At 45.3% G+C, this 12,620-nt stretch overlaps 1 protein-coding gene across 1 annotated transcript; it reads left to right on the top strand.

Annotated features, from left to right (window-relative positions):
• The first annotated feature begins 1,245 nt into the window (after positions 1 to 1,245).
• AFMID (arylformamidase) lies at positions 1,246 to 10,694 on the top strand. The gene is given in 10 exon segments (XM_015416987.1): positions 1,246 to 1,313; positions 2,477 to 2,564; positions 3,759 to 3,863; positions 5,091 to 5,139; positions 5,351 to 5,436; positions 5,529 to 5,601; positions 5,791 to 5,888; positions 6,063 to 6,147; positions 8,160 to 8,286; positions 10,620 to 10,694. Coding segments are annotated over 10 exon segments (816 nt in total). The 5' UTR covers positions 1,246 to 1,283.
• Positions 10,695 to 12,620: the final 1,926 nt, after the last annotated feature.

The following is a 12,620-nucleotide window of genomic DNA, read 5'->3' on the forward strand; positions in this document are numbered from 1 at the left end:
ATGGCATCACACCCCTGATGAGCTCCCTCCCCTCCCTGAACTCTGCCTTCCCGAGGCACTACCTCAAAATATCTAGGAATTTCCCAAGCCAGAATTGGCAACCCCATGAAGCAAAAGCAGGGGTCATTTTGTAGAAAAAGAGGTGCAGGAGCTTATTAGCATAACTCATTAGCATAACTTATTTGCATATGCCACACCCCCTGACACCCCCAGAAGTGTGTCAGAAGGCAACACCCACCGCTCAGGCTCCACCCCAAAAATCTCCAGGTATTTCCCAACTCAGAGCTGGCGAGCCTACCTGGAGAAAAACTGCTTCAAAAGCACAAAGAAAATTTGTGGCAGGGGATCAGCTTTTGTGAGCCACTGCTCTCTTCTACAGATACTTCACAGCTGAAGAAGTGACCAGTGACCCAGTTATGAACAGAGGCTACAGTTCCCGCATTTGCAGAAGTCTACAGATATGGGCAACATTCTCCTCACTTGCTACCTACGTGTACTGGTTGATGACTCTGTTTCAATGTATCTGAAAATTAGTGCATGAACACAAAAGCTTATACCCAGAATTAATCTTTGTTGGTCTTAAAGGTGCCACTGGACACAAACTGTCTTCTGTTGCTTCAGACCAACACGGCTACCCACCTGAATCTATGCAAACCAGAATTATTCAAGACAGAATATCTGTTCCAGTGCAACAGGGAAGCCAGGCATTTAATCCTCCCCCTCGGGAGGGGGAGGGGCCTGGGCTCGTTACTGCTGGAGTGCTGCTCCGGGGTGCTCCAGCAGGAAACGACCCCTGAACAGAAGCATGCTGGGAAATAGGAATTGCAGTGGGTTGTGTAAGATCAGGGTCTTCCCCACACTTGCTCTGGACAGCTGAAGCAGAAAAGCTTCATTCTTCTCCACATATGTAAAGAAGTTTGTCCTGAATTTGTGTATGGGCTTTAGCTTGCATCAGGAGAAAGGCAGTTTAGGTAGCTTTCCTGGGATGTCTGTTACAAAGCAAATACTGAGCAAACACATGACTGATTGTGATCTGTTTCCATTGTGGGAGCATGTTTAGCATCTGTTTCGCTTATCAGTGACTTTAGTATAAGGCCTTGGGTTTGCTGACCTAGTTCGTGAACTCGGTAAAGGTTAATGACCCAAAATTCCTTCACTGGTTTGCTAACAGAGGTTGAATTCAGTCACGTGGTTCTAGTTGCTTTAGTCTAGTGGCTCTGCAGCCAGCACACGGCTCCCACAGACATAAGCAATACAGAACAGACCACATCTGAATTGGTGACATGGGAAAGTGGCAGGAAATGACAAAAGAGGTAATGGAATTTGTTAGGGGGAAATTGTGTATTTGCTTGTGGTTAGCAATTACAGGCACAGACAAGAGTTGAGACGTCTTTTAGAAAACAATATAGTATTTCAACGAGTAGCCATTTAAGGTGGAATTGCCGTTATTCATTCACTCAGTTATAGCAAAACAAGCCAGACAATATTGGCAACCTGTTGCAGTTCAATGCTTTCTGTGTTGGTTTTCTGTATTTAAGATATGAATGCCAGCAGACATGCCTGGCTTCCCTGTGCGATCTGCTCTGAGTGCCCCGTGGTGAGAAGGTCACGCAGGGAAGCCAGGCTTTTAAATCCGCCCCCCCTCCCCAAGTATCTCCGCAAAAGTAGAGCGGCTCAGGGGGAAAGGAGGGCATATCTGTCCGGCTTCCCTTAAATTATGTGATTGATTTAATTAATAATTGGTTCTGAATGTCTGTGTTTTTAAGCTGGAGTTTCTAAGAAGTGTGCTAAAAAGGCAAGGTATATAAAATCCTAGGTGGCGTAACTGTGAGTTTTCTTTGGGTTCCCGGCTATGGGGGCACTGTTCTGAACTGCCTCAAAATGTACTTGTGCTCACTTGTAGGATTTGAGTTTGAAGTGAGAAGAAGATTGCTGCTACTCTGAACTCTGTACATTGCTCAGAAATTCAGCCATGCATTTACCAAACGAAGGCATTTGTGATGCCACAATTTAGTAAATTTCAGTACAAAGTCATCCTTATGAATAAGGCAGAAACAAGACTCCTGAAAATGAATGTCGAGAGAAACTTTTAAAATGTTCCCCTACAGGCTTTTCTGTGTTGCCTTTCTTACTGTCAGATTTGTGACCGTTTGTCCTATACACGTGGTATGAATATCTGCAGATCTTAAAGTGACTATTCTAAAAGTGATTTTTTTAAAAAAAGGACACAGCAGGAGATCGCTGAGATACCACTATAACCACTGGACAACTCCCACCTTTACCTGGGTTTAGCCCAGTCCAGGGGCATTGCTGGGGGGATTCCCGGGAGTTCCCAGCCCCCCCTAAATTTCTGGGGAGCCCCTCCCTAAATCCCACATGGCTCCACCTCCATAGATAGTGATAATAGCCTGCCCAAATTGGAAAGTCTATGCCCTTGCTGGTATGGCCATATGAGCTGTGTTCTCTTTCTTTGCAGGAGCTGGAAACTCAGTACTCCCCTAGCAAGTGGTCTCCACGGCTGGTCAAGGATGTGATTGAGGCTCATATACAGGCAACTAGTGATGGTAAAGGGCCTGGGGCAGTTGGAGACTCAGGCTCAAACTAGATGTGATGTTTTTTAGCAAGTCAGATTGGGGTTCTCCTGATTCAGCTCTCTTTCTCTGCCTCCACAGTGCAGCTACCGGGGAAATATTTTCCCAAGAAGCACTGCAGGGACAGATTCAGAGTGGGACTGTGGCACTGGGGAGGGGAGCTTCTGCCTCCCTCATGCCATCATAATGAAACAAAATGGTTCCAAAATGAGTTGCAGCAACCCTGAAATGGGACAAATAACACCAAGGGCATTTCAGTTCCAAAAAAACCAGCATGTGGGGGGGGGAGGCAAAGGCTCCTCTGCCCCCGATGCTGTGGTCCTGATTCAAGTTGGGGCCTGCAATGTTTGAGGAAGTAAGGTCACCCGTCCTGGCAGGTGGCTGTGGGGAAAGTGAGTGGGATCTGAGGAACCCCCCACCTGACTCCCTAAAAAGTCATGTGTAGTTTGCACCTTGGTAATGTGCCTCAGGTTGAAGCTCTGGGTTGGGAAATACCTGGAGATTTTGTGGGTGAAGCCTGGGGAGGGTGGGGTTTGGGGAGAGACCTCAGCAGAGCTCAACCTCCAAAGCAGCCATTTTCTCCAGGGGAGCTGATCTTAGGCATCTGGAAATCAATTGTATCATAGTGGGAGATCTCCAGGTGCGACCTGGAGGTAGAAACCTCCAGAGCATCTAGTGATGGTGGGTTTGGGTCTCCTGAGAAAGAATGCTGGTAGACTTTGACCTGGGCAATTAAGGCAGCGCTTGTGTTCTTGACTCAGAGTGCATCCTCCCTTCGCACAAATTAGGTATGCCTTTACTGTTAAAAAGATTATGAGGATGTGCTCTTGCTCCTTAAATTTAAAATATATTGGTGGATTATGGAGATTCTGATTTTTTTAATGAAGTCTATCCATGCTTGGTGTGTATGTGTATGTGTGTATGTGAGTGAGTGAGAGACTCCTTGTAGAAAGAGCAGCAGGGCACGCTGGACGGAAAGGTCTCCCTCAAGACCAATTAATAGCCCTTTTCCTGCTGGGATTGTATAGCAATGGAAGCACCTACTTTGATTCTCCCCACAGTCTGGTAGAACGATGCAGTTATAACTATATAGACCCTTTCGTCTGTGGGAGAGCTGTCTGGATACGATGATGGCTCCATCTCTTGGTTCCTTTCTTCAATCCGCAGCTACTCGCCATGTCCAGGCTGCTACTCAGACTCTGCTGAATGTCCCTTATGGGCTTGGAGAAGGAGAGAAACTTGATGTGTATCTTCCTAAAGAGCCCTCTCAAAGTAAGAACACAAGGGATGCACTAGAATGAAGGGGATGGGGAGAAGCGAAATAGTGATGAGGCTGGTTGTTACTACAGATCTCCAGAAAGTTTAAAGCCATGGGGGGGATACTCTGTTTTTCTCATCCCCCCCATAAAAACATAAATTTATGGGCAAATGGAATATATGCAATACTTTACTGTAGCTACGGTGGCTCAAGTGGTTAAGACGCTGAACTGAAGGCTGTGGAAGGTCAGTAGTTCACCAGTTCGAGACCCGAGTGTGCCACATGATGGAGTGAGCTTGCGGTCTCTAGTTCCAGCTCCTGCCAACCTAGCAGTTCGAAAGCAAGAAATTGCAAGTAGATAAATAGGTACCACTTCAACGGGAAGGTAACAGCGTTCCGTGCGCCTTGGTGCTTAGTCATGCCGGCCACATGACCACGGAAACGTCTTCGGACAGCGTTGGCTCTTCGGCTTTGAAACGGAGATGAGCACCGCAACCCTAGAGTCGGACTCGACTGGCTTTCGAGCAAGGGAACCTTTACCTTTACCTTACTGTCAAACCTAAACCTATTTCGTTGCAGTAACACCATAAAATGCATCATTTATAGCTAGCATATAAAATTGTATTAATTGGCATATTTATGGAATTTAGAAGTATAAATGCCTTAGTTTTCTATGAGCAAAATTGCAAGTGGACCAAATATTCAAACAAGAGAAACCTGACAATTGTGACATCCTATGTTATTTTACCACTTTTCACATTAAAAAAACAACTTTTTAATTACTCCTCCCAAATTGTCTGGTTTTTCCATCAGAAAAAAATTGCTATGTTTTCTGAGTATTAAAAAAACATTTCTTTCACTTCAGAAGAAAAAATATCATAGGAGCTTTTCCCTTCTCAAAATTTCTGTTTTTCCATTGAAAAAAAATGAAAAGTCCTCAGACTCTTCATACTGTACATTGTGAGTGAGTAAAACCTTGTCTTAAAAAGCAATACACTAATTTTTAAAAAAATCATAGAATTTTTTTCAGTGCACCCCCCCAAATGATATTTTTCAGTGGAAAAATTGAAAAGAAGTCCTTGGGGGGGGAGGAAGGTTTGTGTGTGGGGGACAAACACTCCTTAATTTTTTTCATTTTCTTCTGGACTTTCACATCTCTGATTGTGACAGAGGGAGTGGGCAGTGCGGTAGTGCTAGGCAGTGGGCTTTGCTGCCTGGTTATCCACTGTATTTCTTTTCAGCCTTTCCTCTGGTCCTCTACATTCATGGTGGCTACTGGCAATTGCTGAGGTGAGTTGTGCTGTGCAGTCCTTAGGCAAAGGAGAGCAGTGGGGCCCCTGAACATTTGCCCATAGGACTCAAATGGGAGACTTCCTCATCCAACAGAACTCTCCATCTCCACATGGGATTCCTATTTTCCCTGTTCTTGGGGCTGGGATAATGGTAAATGATGAAAGAGTACCCTGTGACCATTTCCCCCTTTTTGGCTTTCTGCTTCAAGCAAAGAGGTTTCAGGCTTTGCTGCATGGCCTCTAGTGACCCATGGCATTGCCTTGGCTGCTGTAGACTATGATGTGGCTCCCAAAGGTAAGTGATTGTGGTGGAAGACGTTTTCCCTCTCCCTGTTCTAATCCCCGTACCATATCATGACAAACTTGGATTCTCTGCTTTTTGCTCAGGCCAGCTGGAGGAGATGGTCAGGCAGGTGCGACGTAGTGTGGCCTTTGCAGCTCAGCAATATACAGGGAGCAGGTAGGAGCTGCTTTTATGCCTGTGAGGTCTCCATGAAGCAATCCGGAGAGGGGGAGCCCAACGGAGCACCTGTATCCTACCCAAGTCCAGCAAGAGGCTGCTAGATGCTTCTGCTACCTTTGAGTTCTGCCAGTGCAGTCCCAGCCTCTTTTCACCGGCTAACTGCAACTCCATCTCATTTGCTCTTAGCGGGTTTTATTTGCTTGGACATTCAGCAGGAGCTCTTGTGGCAGCCATGGTGCTTTCCACAGATTGGACAGAGTTTGGTGTTGTGCCAAACATCAAAGGTAACTGATTGGGAAACATCCATCCTATTATTCAAACATTTCAAATTGTGTTATTCCACACCTTCCTTTTGTAGCTCTGTGAAATATTAGATCAAGTGTCCTTAATGGCTGAAGTTGTTCTAGGATGACTTTTCCCTTACTGAGTCTTTGTGACTTTGTCCCTTTTCTTTTCAGGAGCATTTCTGGTGAGTGGTGTGTACGACCTGGAGCCTATAATACACACCTATGTCAATGATGCACTGCACATAAACTGGTGAGAGTTAGAACAGGAGTACCCAACTTATAAAGGCAAGCAAAATGGTTCTCCTTGAGAGTCTCCTCCTCCTCCTCTGCTTGTTTCTATGGCCTACTGTTGATACCACAGCAAATGGATGTGTGGGTCACCAATATCTTTGTGGCCCAGGCACGCTGGCCTTTCAGCTCCCCGCTCATGAAGAGGCACATGGAGTGCCAAAAGGTTGTCATATACAATCCACAGGACCTTATTTGGCCTTCTGTCAGCTGAATAAGTGAGGCTTAGGGCCTCACTGCACACAAACTGATCACAGATATGGATGGTAGGACTGTATAGAAATATTGATTTCTAAAAGTCTCCTGCCTTCTCCTGTGATTACATTCTGATGACAGGCTGTGCCTTATTTCCTGTTGCAAGCCAAATGGTGAGGCCAGATGACCTGAACAACTTTATAACCCACATTCTTTCACACGTCCATGCTAAAGGGTAGACTTGAAGGCTCCTGGTCTACGTTGAATACGTCACGTAGGCAATGAAGAAGCTGGGGTTTGGATCACCTGACTGCAGGCAGGGCCTCCAAACTTCTAGCCTATCCCCACATGCAGCTATGGCAACCAGCAATTGGCCACACACCTCTGCTGCTCGTGATTGGCTGAATGGCCGCAGCTGATTATGACTAGAATTGGGGTATGATTCCATTGAACTCTATGGGAGTGGGCTCTCTTGCTCTCTTCTCTCCTCTTGCCATTGTCTGTTTATTGCACCTGAAATGCTGTCTTTTGGGAAACAAAGAGCTGCTTTGTGAACTGGATTTCATGCGTGTGTAAAATGGGATTTCTTTTCAAGATCCCTTGGTACTCACATGGACTATGGACAATCCAAGTGGTAACTATGAATCTCATTAATGGGCAGTTAAGGCAAATAGCCATAGCCTTTGTTATTTTTGTATCCTAATAGTCTGGTTGCTATGCTCTGTACTGAATAAAGATCATTCTTATTTCTAATTGTTTCTGATGTGTAACTGAACTCCAAGGCTAAATCTTGTGTCTAACGCTGACCACTTAAGCTACCTTTATTAAGAGTAAAGTGTGCATCTCTAAGTAGAGCTGCTGATGTGTAAACCCCAGCTGCCAACTAAGGGCTTGAATTTCTTCCCTTAGGAAAGGCCGGGACTGTTGAAAGAGATTCTGGTGGCAAATTGTTCTGAAAACCAGAGAGGGTATAGACTACCTCGTGGTTTGTTGTTTAATGTGCTGAAAGTGCAGGGGTTCCCTCGCATTCCTGGACTGGACTGAGTGGGTTAATCCTGTACAAGGACTAAAGGCGTATAGGTCTGTTGGACATGCACATAGCCATGCTCATGTATTCCCCGGTGTTAAATAGTGGGTTCCGTGGATGAGCAGACCCCAAGTCTAGTGATCAGCTCTACTTTATTAGTGATTTCAGCAAGAACAAGACTGAACTCCAGGGCCACAGCCCTGTTTAAATAGCATGGAATTGCCACACCCCACTCCCAACGATAGGCTATTTACATAACATTACTTCTTGTTTGGTTACTTCCAGAGTCCTGGTGGGCTATTGTTCTTGGGCTCCAAGCTCAGCCCGTCTCTGGTAGAACAGTCCTAGAATGTTTCAGTCCCAACACATAACACCCGGGTTGCCCCAAGATAAATATGAGGCTTCTGTCACCAAATATGTACAGTCCCCACACTGTTTGTCTCTCTTCAGTGTCCCATAGAATCTGTCCTCATGCACATGTTGCCAACTGTGCTCACATTTTGCCCTGTTCACATTTTTTTCTAGGACATTTTGAGACAATCTTTCAGCTTTTAGCTTCACTGCATACAAAAACACACCGTAGGTTCTTCTATGCTCACACACTCTGCTTTTTCACTTGCTCCTTTGAAGATAAATGCTTGTAAAAAGTGTGTTCTGTGCAAAAACTGGTATCTCTTTGCTTTAACAGAAGTTCTGTATACTTTATCTGGCTCTGCCTTCTTCTAATCTCTGACTGCTCTCTCCCTAGGGTAGGAAGTTGCCCAGTCAAACAGTCCTTTGCGGTGTGCCCCTAAGTTGGAGGGCAGGCAGGGTTGCCCTGTACTAATTGCTGTAGCACAACATGACTCTCCTGAATTCCACAGACAGTCCTGGGAGTACTTTGAGGTATGTTGGGAATCGGAATCATTGTGAAAATTAAGGATTTCAGTGCCAAAGAAGTTCCTTTATTATCAAAGCCTTGCAATTCCCCACATTTTGTTGTTGTACTAGTCAGTTAAGGATTAGGCTAACAATGCTGAACATGAGACTAACAATCAATCAGTATGCTTAAAAATGACTTGGTTTGGTCTCTCTCATATCCTGTGAGTAAATATATGTTTGGTCTTTGTGTGCATATTTGGGTGCATGAACTTTGTGTGTGGAAGTGTACATAATGTGCAACTTTCATGTTCTTTAGAAGTGACTCTCAGAATGCTTTATGGAAATCATTAGGTTTAAACAGTTGCTTGTGTATATGACACACATACACACGACTTGCAGGCATGATACATACCTGTAAGTGGTGTGTGTGTGTGTGTGTGTGTGTGTGTGTGTGTGTCCAATGTTCCCTCTAAGCTGTGGAATCCTGTGAGCAAAAATTCTACTTTGTGAGGAACTGGCATTAAAGTTGTGAGCAAGCAATTTGGCTACTGCATAAATTAGCTTGCTCTGGAGCCCTCCTTCCTGAGCTAAGACAAAAAAGTGTGAGACAGAGGCTAAAAAACAGTGAGCTAGCTCACACTAACTCAGCTTAGAGGGAACACTTTGTGTGTCCACGTGGATGTATGTCTGAAAGGGTCTTATCTGGGATACTCAAGTTCAGATCCCCACTCTGCCATGGAAGCTTGCTGGATGACCTTGGGCCAGTCACACACACTCAGCCTAACCTACCTCAAAGGGCTGATGTGAGGATAAAATATGTGGTAAAAAGTTGAAAGGATAATGCAGTTAGAAAGAATGTTTGGAGAAGAGGCCCTCTGCCTCCTGGTAGTGTCCAGGCAAAAGAAGCTGTGTTGTTGTTGTTAAGATGGTTGCCTGAGTTGTTGCAGTTAAGGCTTCTTGTCCCAAGTTTTATATCATGTAAATCAGTGGTTCCCAAACTTATTTGGCCTACTGCCCCCTTTTCAGAAAAAAATTTACTCAGAGCCCCCTGGAAATCTACCTTCAAGAAGTAGACAAAAAGATGCAGTGACAAATTTGCACATAGTAAAGAAAGATGTTGTAAATGAGACACTTTAAAGCTTGAAATCATAAAAGTATTTTATAAAATCAACCATAGTAACATTTGCATACACACAGAAAATTAAGATAACAAAGGATAACATTAAAATAAAAACCACAAATGACATTAAAAATAATCCTAATGAGAAGGATGAGCCTGGTGCACTGCTATCAATTTATTAATGTCTGGCTCTATTTTTGTCAGCAGCAATCTTAAATCAGCACAATTAGCTATTTGCAGTCGGTTTCTTTTTTTAGTTAACAGATTTGTGACAGCAGTGAACCCACGTTCCACTAAATATGTTGAAGGAAATGCAATTAGAAACTTTTGTACTATAACCCATAATCCAGGAAAAAGTGTAGGTATCTGCTTTTGCAGCCAGAACTGTTGGCCAGAGTTTTAAAACCAAAGGAAATAAAACTGTGCTCTCGCCTGTTAGATACGAGACTCTAGGCAACAGGTGAACAGTGATAACAGCTTTATTGAACAAAGTCAGAGAAACCAGAACGAGACAAACAACAGAGCAACAGGCTCCTTTTTAAACAGTCCGGGCTTGGCAAGCCACGCCTACATGTCAGATAACAACCAATCATATTTAGTACATAAAGACCAATCGCTTGGAATCTTACGATACTTAAGCCGTATAGGCGCTACTGAGGGATCCAGGTCAAAGGTTACTGGCGGCCCTCTATACAGTCCCAGGTTACCATCAAACACATCAGCAAATTCGACATACAGAGAATTCAATTTATTTGCATTGACCTGGTTAATTCCACTAATAGCAATTCCAAGGGCCTCAAACCAGTCCAATCCCAAACGACTGGCTCAGCACCCCTCGGCAACAAGGAGACTCAGAGACTCCTTGAACCCTTTGAATTGTACCTCAAACGTGGCTTCACCGGCCACAGGAATGTGCCTTCCCTGAAAATCGGATAGGTGGATTGTGCTCGGCTTCAAACACCAATGGCTCCACCGCGGAAACAAGCGTTGCAAGGTTTCTGACGAAATGACGGTTACTGATAATATCAAGTCAACCTCCATCTCGCACAGTACGGCATTCAACAAGACAGTGACATGGATCTTCTTCTTTGCTCGCGATCCGGTCCTCAGGATGGTCGAAGGGCAGGAACAGCAGTTGGTCAGATGGCAATCTGTAGACCTTGCGTTGTCCTCGCCTCGAACCCGGGGACGTGCACGAGGAGACGACGGTGGTGTCTTCTTCCTCTTGGCCTTGCAGCCTCTGGACAAGTGGCCTCGCTTGTCACAGGATCGGCATACGATGTCCTTCGCCCAGCATCGATCCCGCTCGTGATCTCCGCCGTATCAGGAACAGGTTTGCCTCGGCGCAGTTTTCACTTGGGTCTGCTTGGGCCTCAGAGTACGAGAATGGTTGATGTCATAACGCTCACAATTGGACTCGCTCATTGACTCGTGGTGCACGGATTTGTTGGCCCCCTGTTGGATTGGAGTTAGGTTTTGATGCACTTCTTGTGTTGCTTTCTCAGCGCCCTCGGCGGCAACAGCCTCCGAGTAGGCCACGGCATAGGTGAGAGCCGTCTGTGCGAACAATCATTGCTGCAGCTTCTCGTCCCTCATGCCACAGACGAGTCGGTCGAGGAGCGCTTCCTTGAGGTCGGTGAAATTGCACGGGCGTGCAGCCTTCCACAAGGCCGACACGTATTCAGCAACCGTCTTGTTCGCTGCCTGAGACTGCTTGTAGAACGTGTGCCGGCTAGCAATCTGCGAAGGTTGCGGTGCGAAATGCCCTTCAATTTCAGCTTAAGGTCGGCCAGGAACATGGTTTTGATTTCAGCCAGAGCGACCAGGAACCGAGCGACGTCGAAGACAGCCCTTCCGCAGGAGCTGAGGAGCGTTGCCTTCTGCTCGTCCTCATCCTTGATCTGGTTAGCCTGGAGGTGGAACTCAAACGTAGCAAGGTAGGAATCCCAGTCCTCGAGGTCTGGTTCGAATGCTTCGAACCGTGGGTTGACAGCCATCATTGCTCTGGGTGCAGGCACCGGCACAAGTGCTGCAGCCGCTTGATCAGCCGTGTCTCGTTCTTCTGCCCTGGGTTCCTCAGGGGCTTCTCGGTCGTCCGCCGTTCTGGCGTTGGGTCAGCAGGGCTGCCTGCCCGCTCTAGTATCCCATCCTCGTCGCCAATTGTTAGATATGAGACTCGAGGCAACAGGTGAACAGTGATAACAGCTTTATTGAACGAAGTCAGAGAAACCAGAACGAGACAAACAACAGAGCAACAGGCTCCTTTTTAAACAGTCCGGGCTTGGCAAGCCACGCCTACATGTCAGATAACAACTAATCATATTTAGTACATAAAGACCAATCACTTTACTTCCCTCCAGAACTTCCCTGGTTCTGATAGATTGGTTTTCAATACCTTACATCAGACTCAAGTTCAATATACATTCCATTCCATTCCATTCCATTCCATTCCATACATAACATCGCCCTACCTGCACAACACTCTCAAGAGATCAGAAAAGCACAAGACATACAAAAGCCCTGGCCCAAAACTGGAAACACTGACTGAAACATACCCCAGTCCTCCCTCACAGCCAAAAACCCAAAAAGATTAACCACAGAACGCAACCAAACAGCCCCACAGCAGCAAGGCCCCCCAGCAAAAAACAGCAACAAACAAGCAAAAACAAAAACGTTTGTCTGACAAACCACAGCACAGAAGCAAGGCCCACACACTCCCATACCCACCACCAGTACCCTCTCAAGCAACCACAAAAGGGATAAAGCAGAACTTTTAAAAACAAGACATTCACAAATCACAATGGAAAACCACAACAGAACAACACCAGAGCACTATCAGGGACAACAAGCGCACAACACCAAACCCACAAACAGCAGCTGCCCCCCTAGCTAACCAAAACACACAAAGGAAACAGCAGTGCAGTCTCAAGAAATATATTTAAAAACCAACCAGAAAATTATAATATTTAAACAACCAATAACAAAAGTTGAATCACAAAATTAAAAACGTTGAGCAAAAACCCCCACCACACCAACAAACAACTACTACAGTTAATTTAAAAAAATCCAACAGAAATACCTTTAAATGCAAACCAAACTTTTAAAACTGTCTCCAAAATGTTTTAACTTTAAACAATTACACCAAACCCCCACCCCACCCCCAACAAGCAACTACAGTTAACTTAAAAACAATCCTACAGTAATACTTTTAAATGCAAACCAAACTTTTAAAACTGTC

This window comes from Gekko japonicus, unplaced genomic scaffold (assembly GCF_001447785.1).
Source record: "Gekko japonicus isolate JY-2015 unplaced genomic scaffold, Gekko_japonicus_V1.1 scaffold518, whole genome shotgun sequence".
Lineage (NCBI taxonomy): Eukaryota > Metazoa > Chordata > Lepidosauria > Squamata > Gekkonidae > Gekko > Gekko japonicus.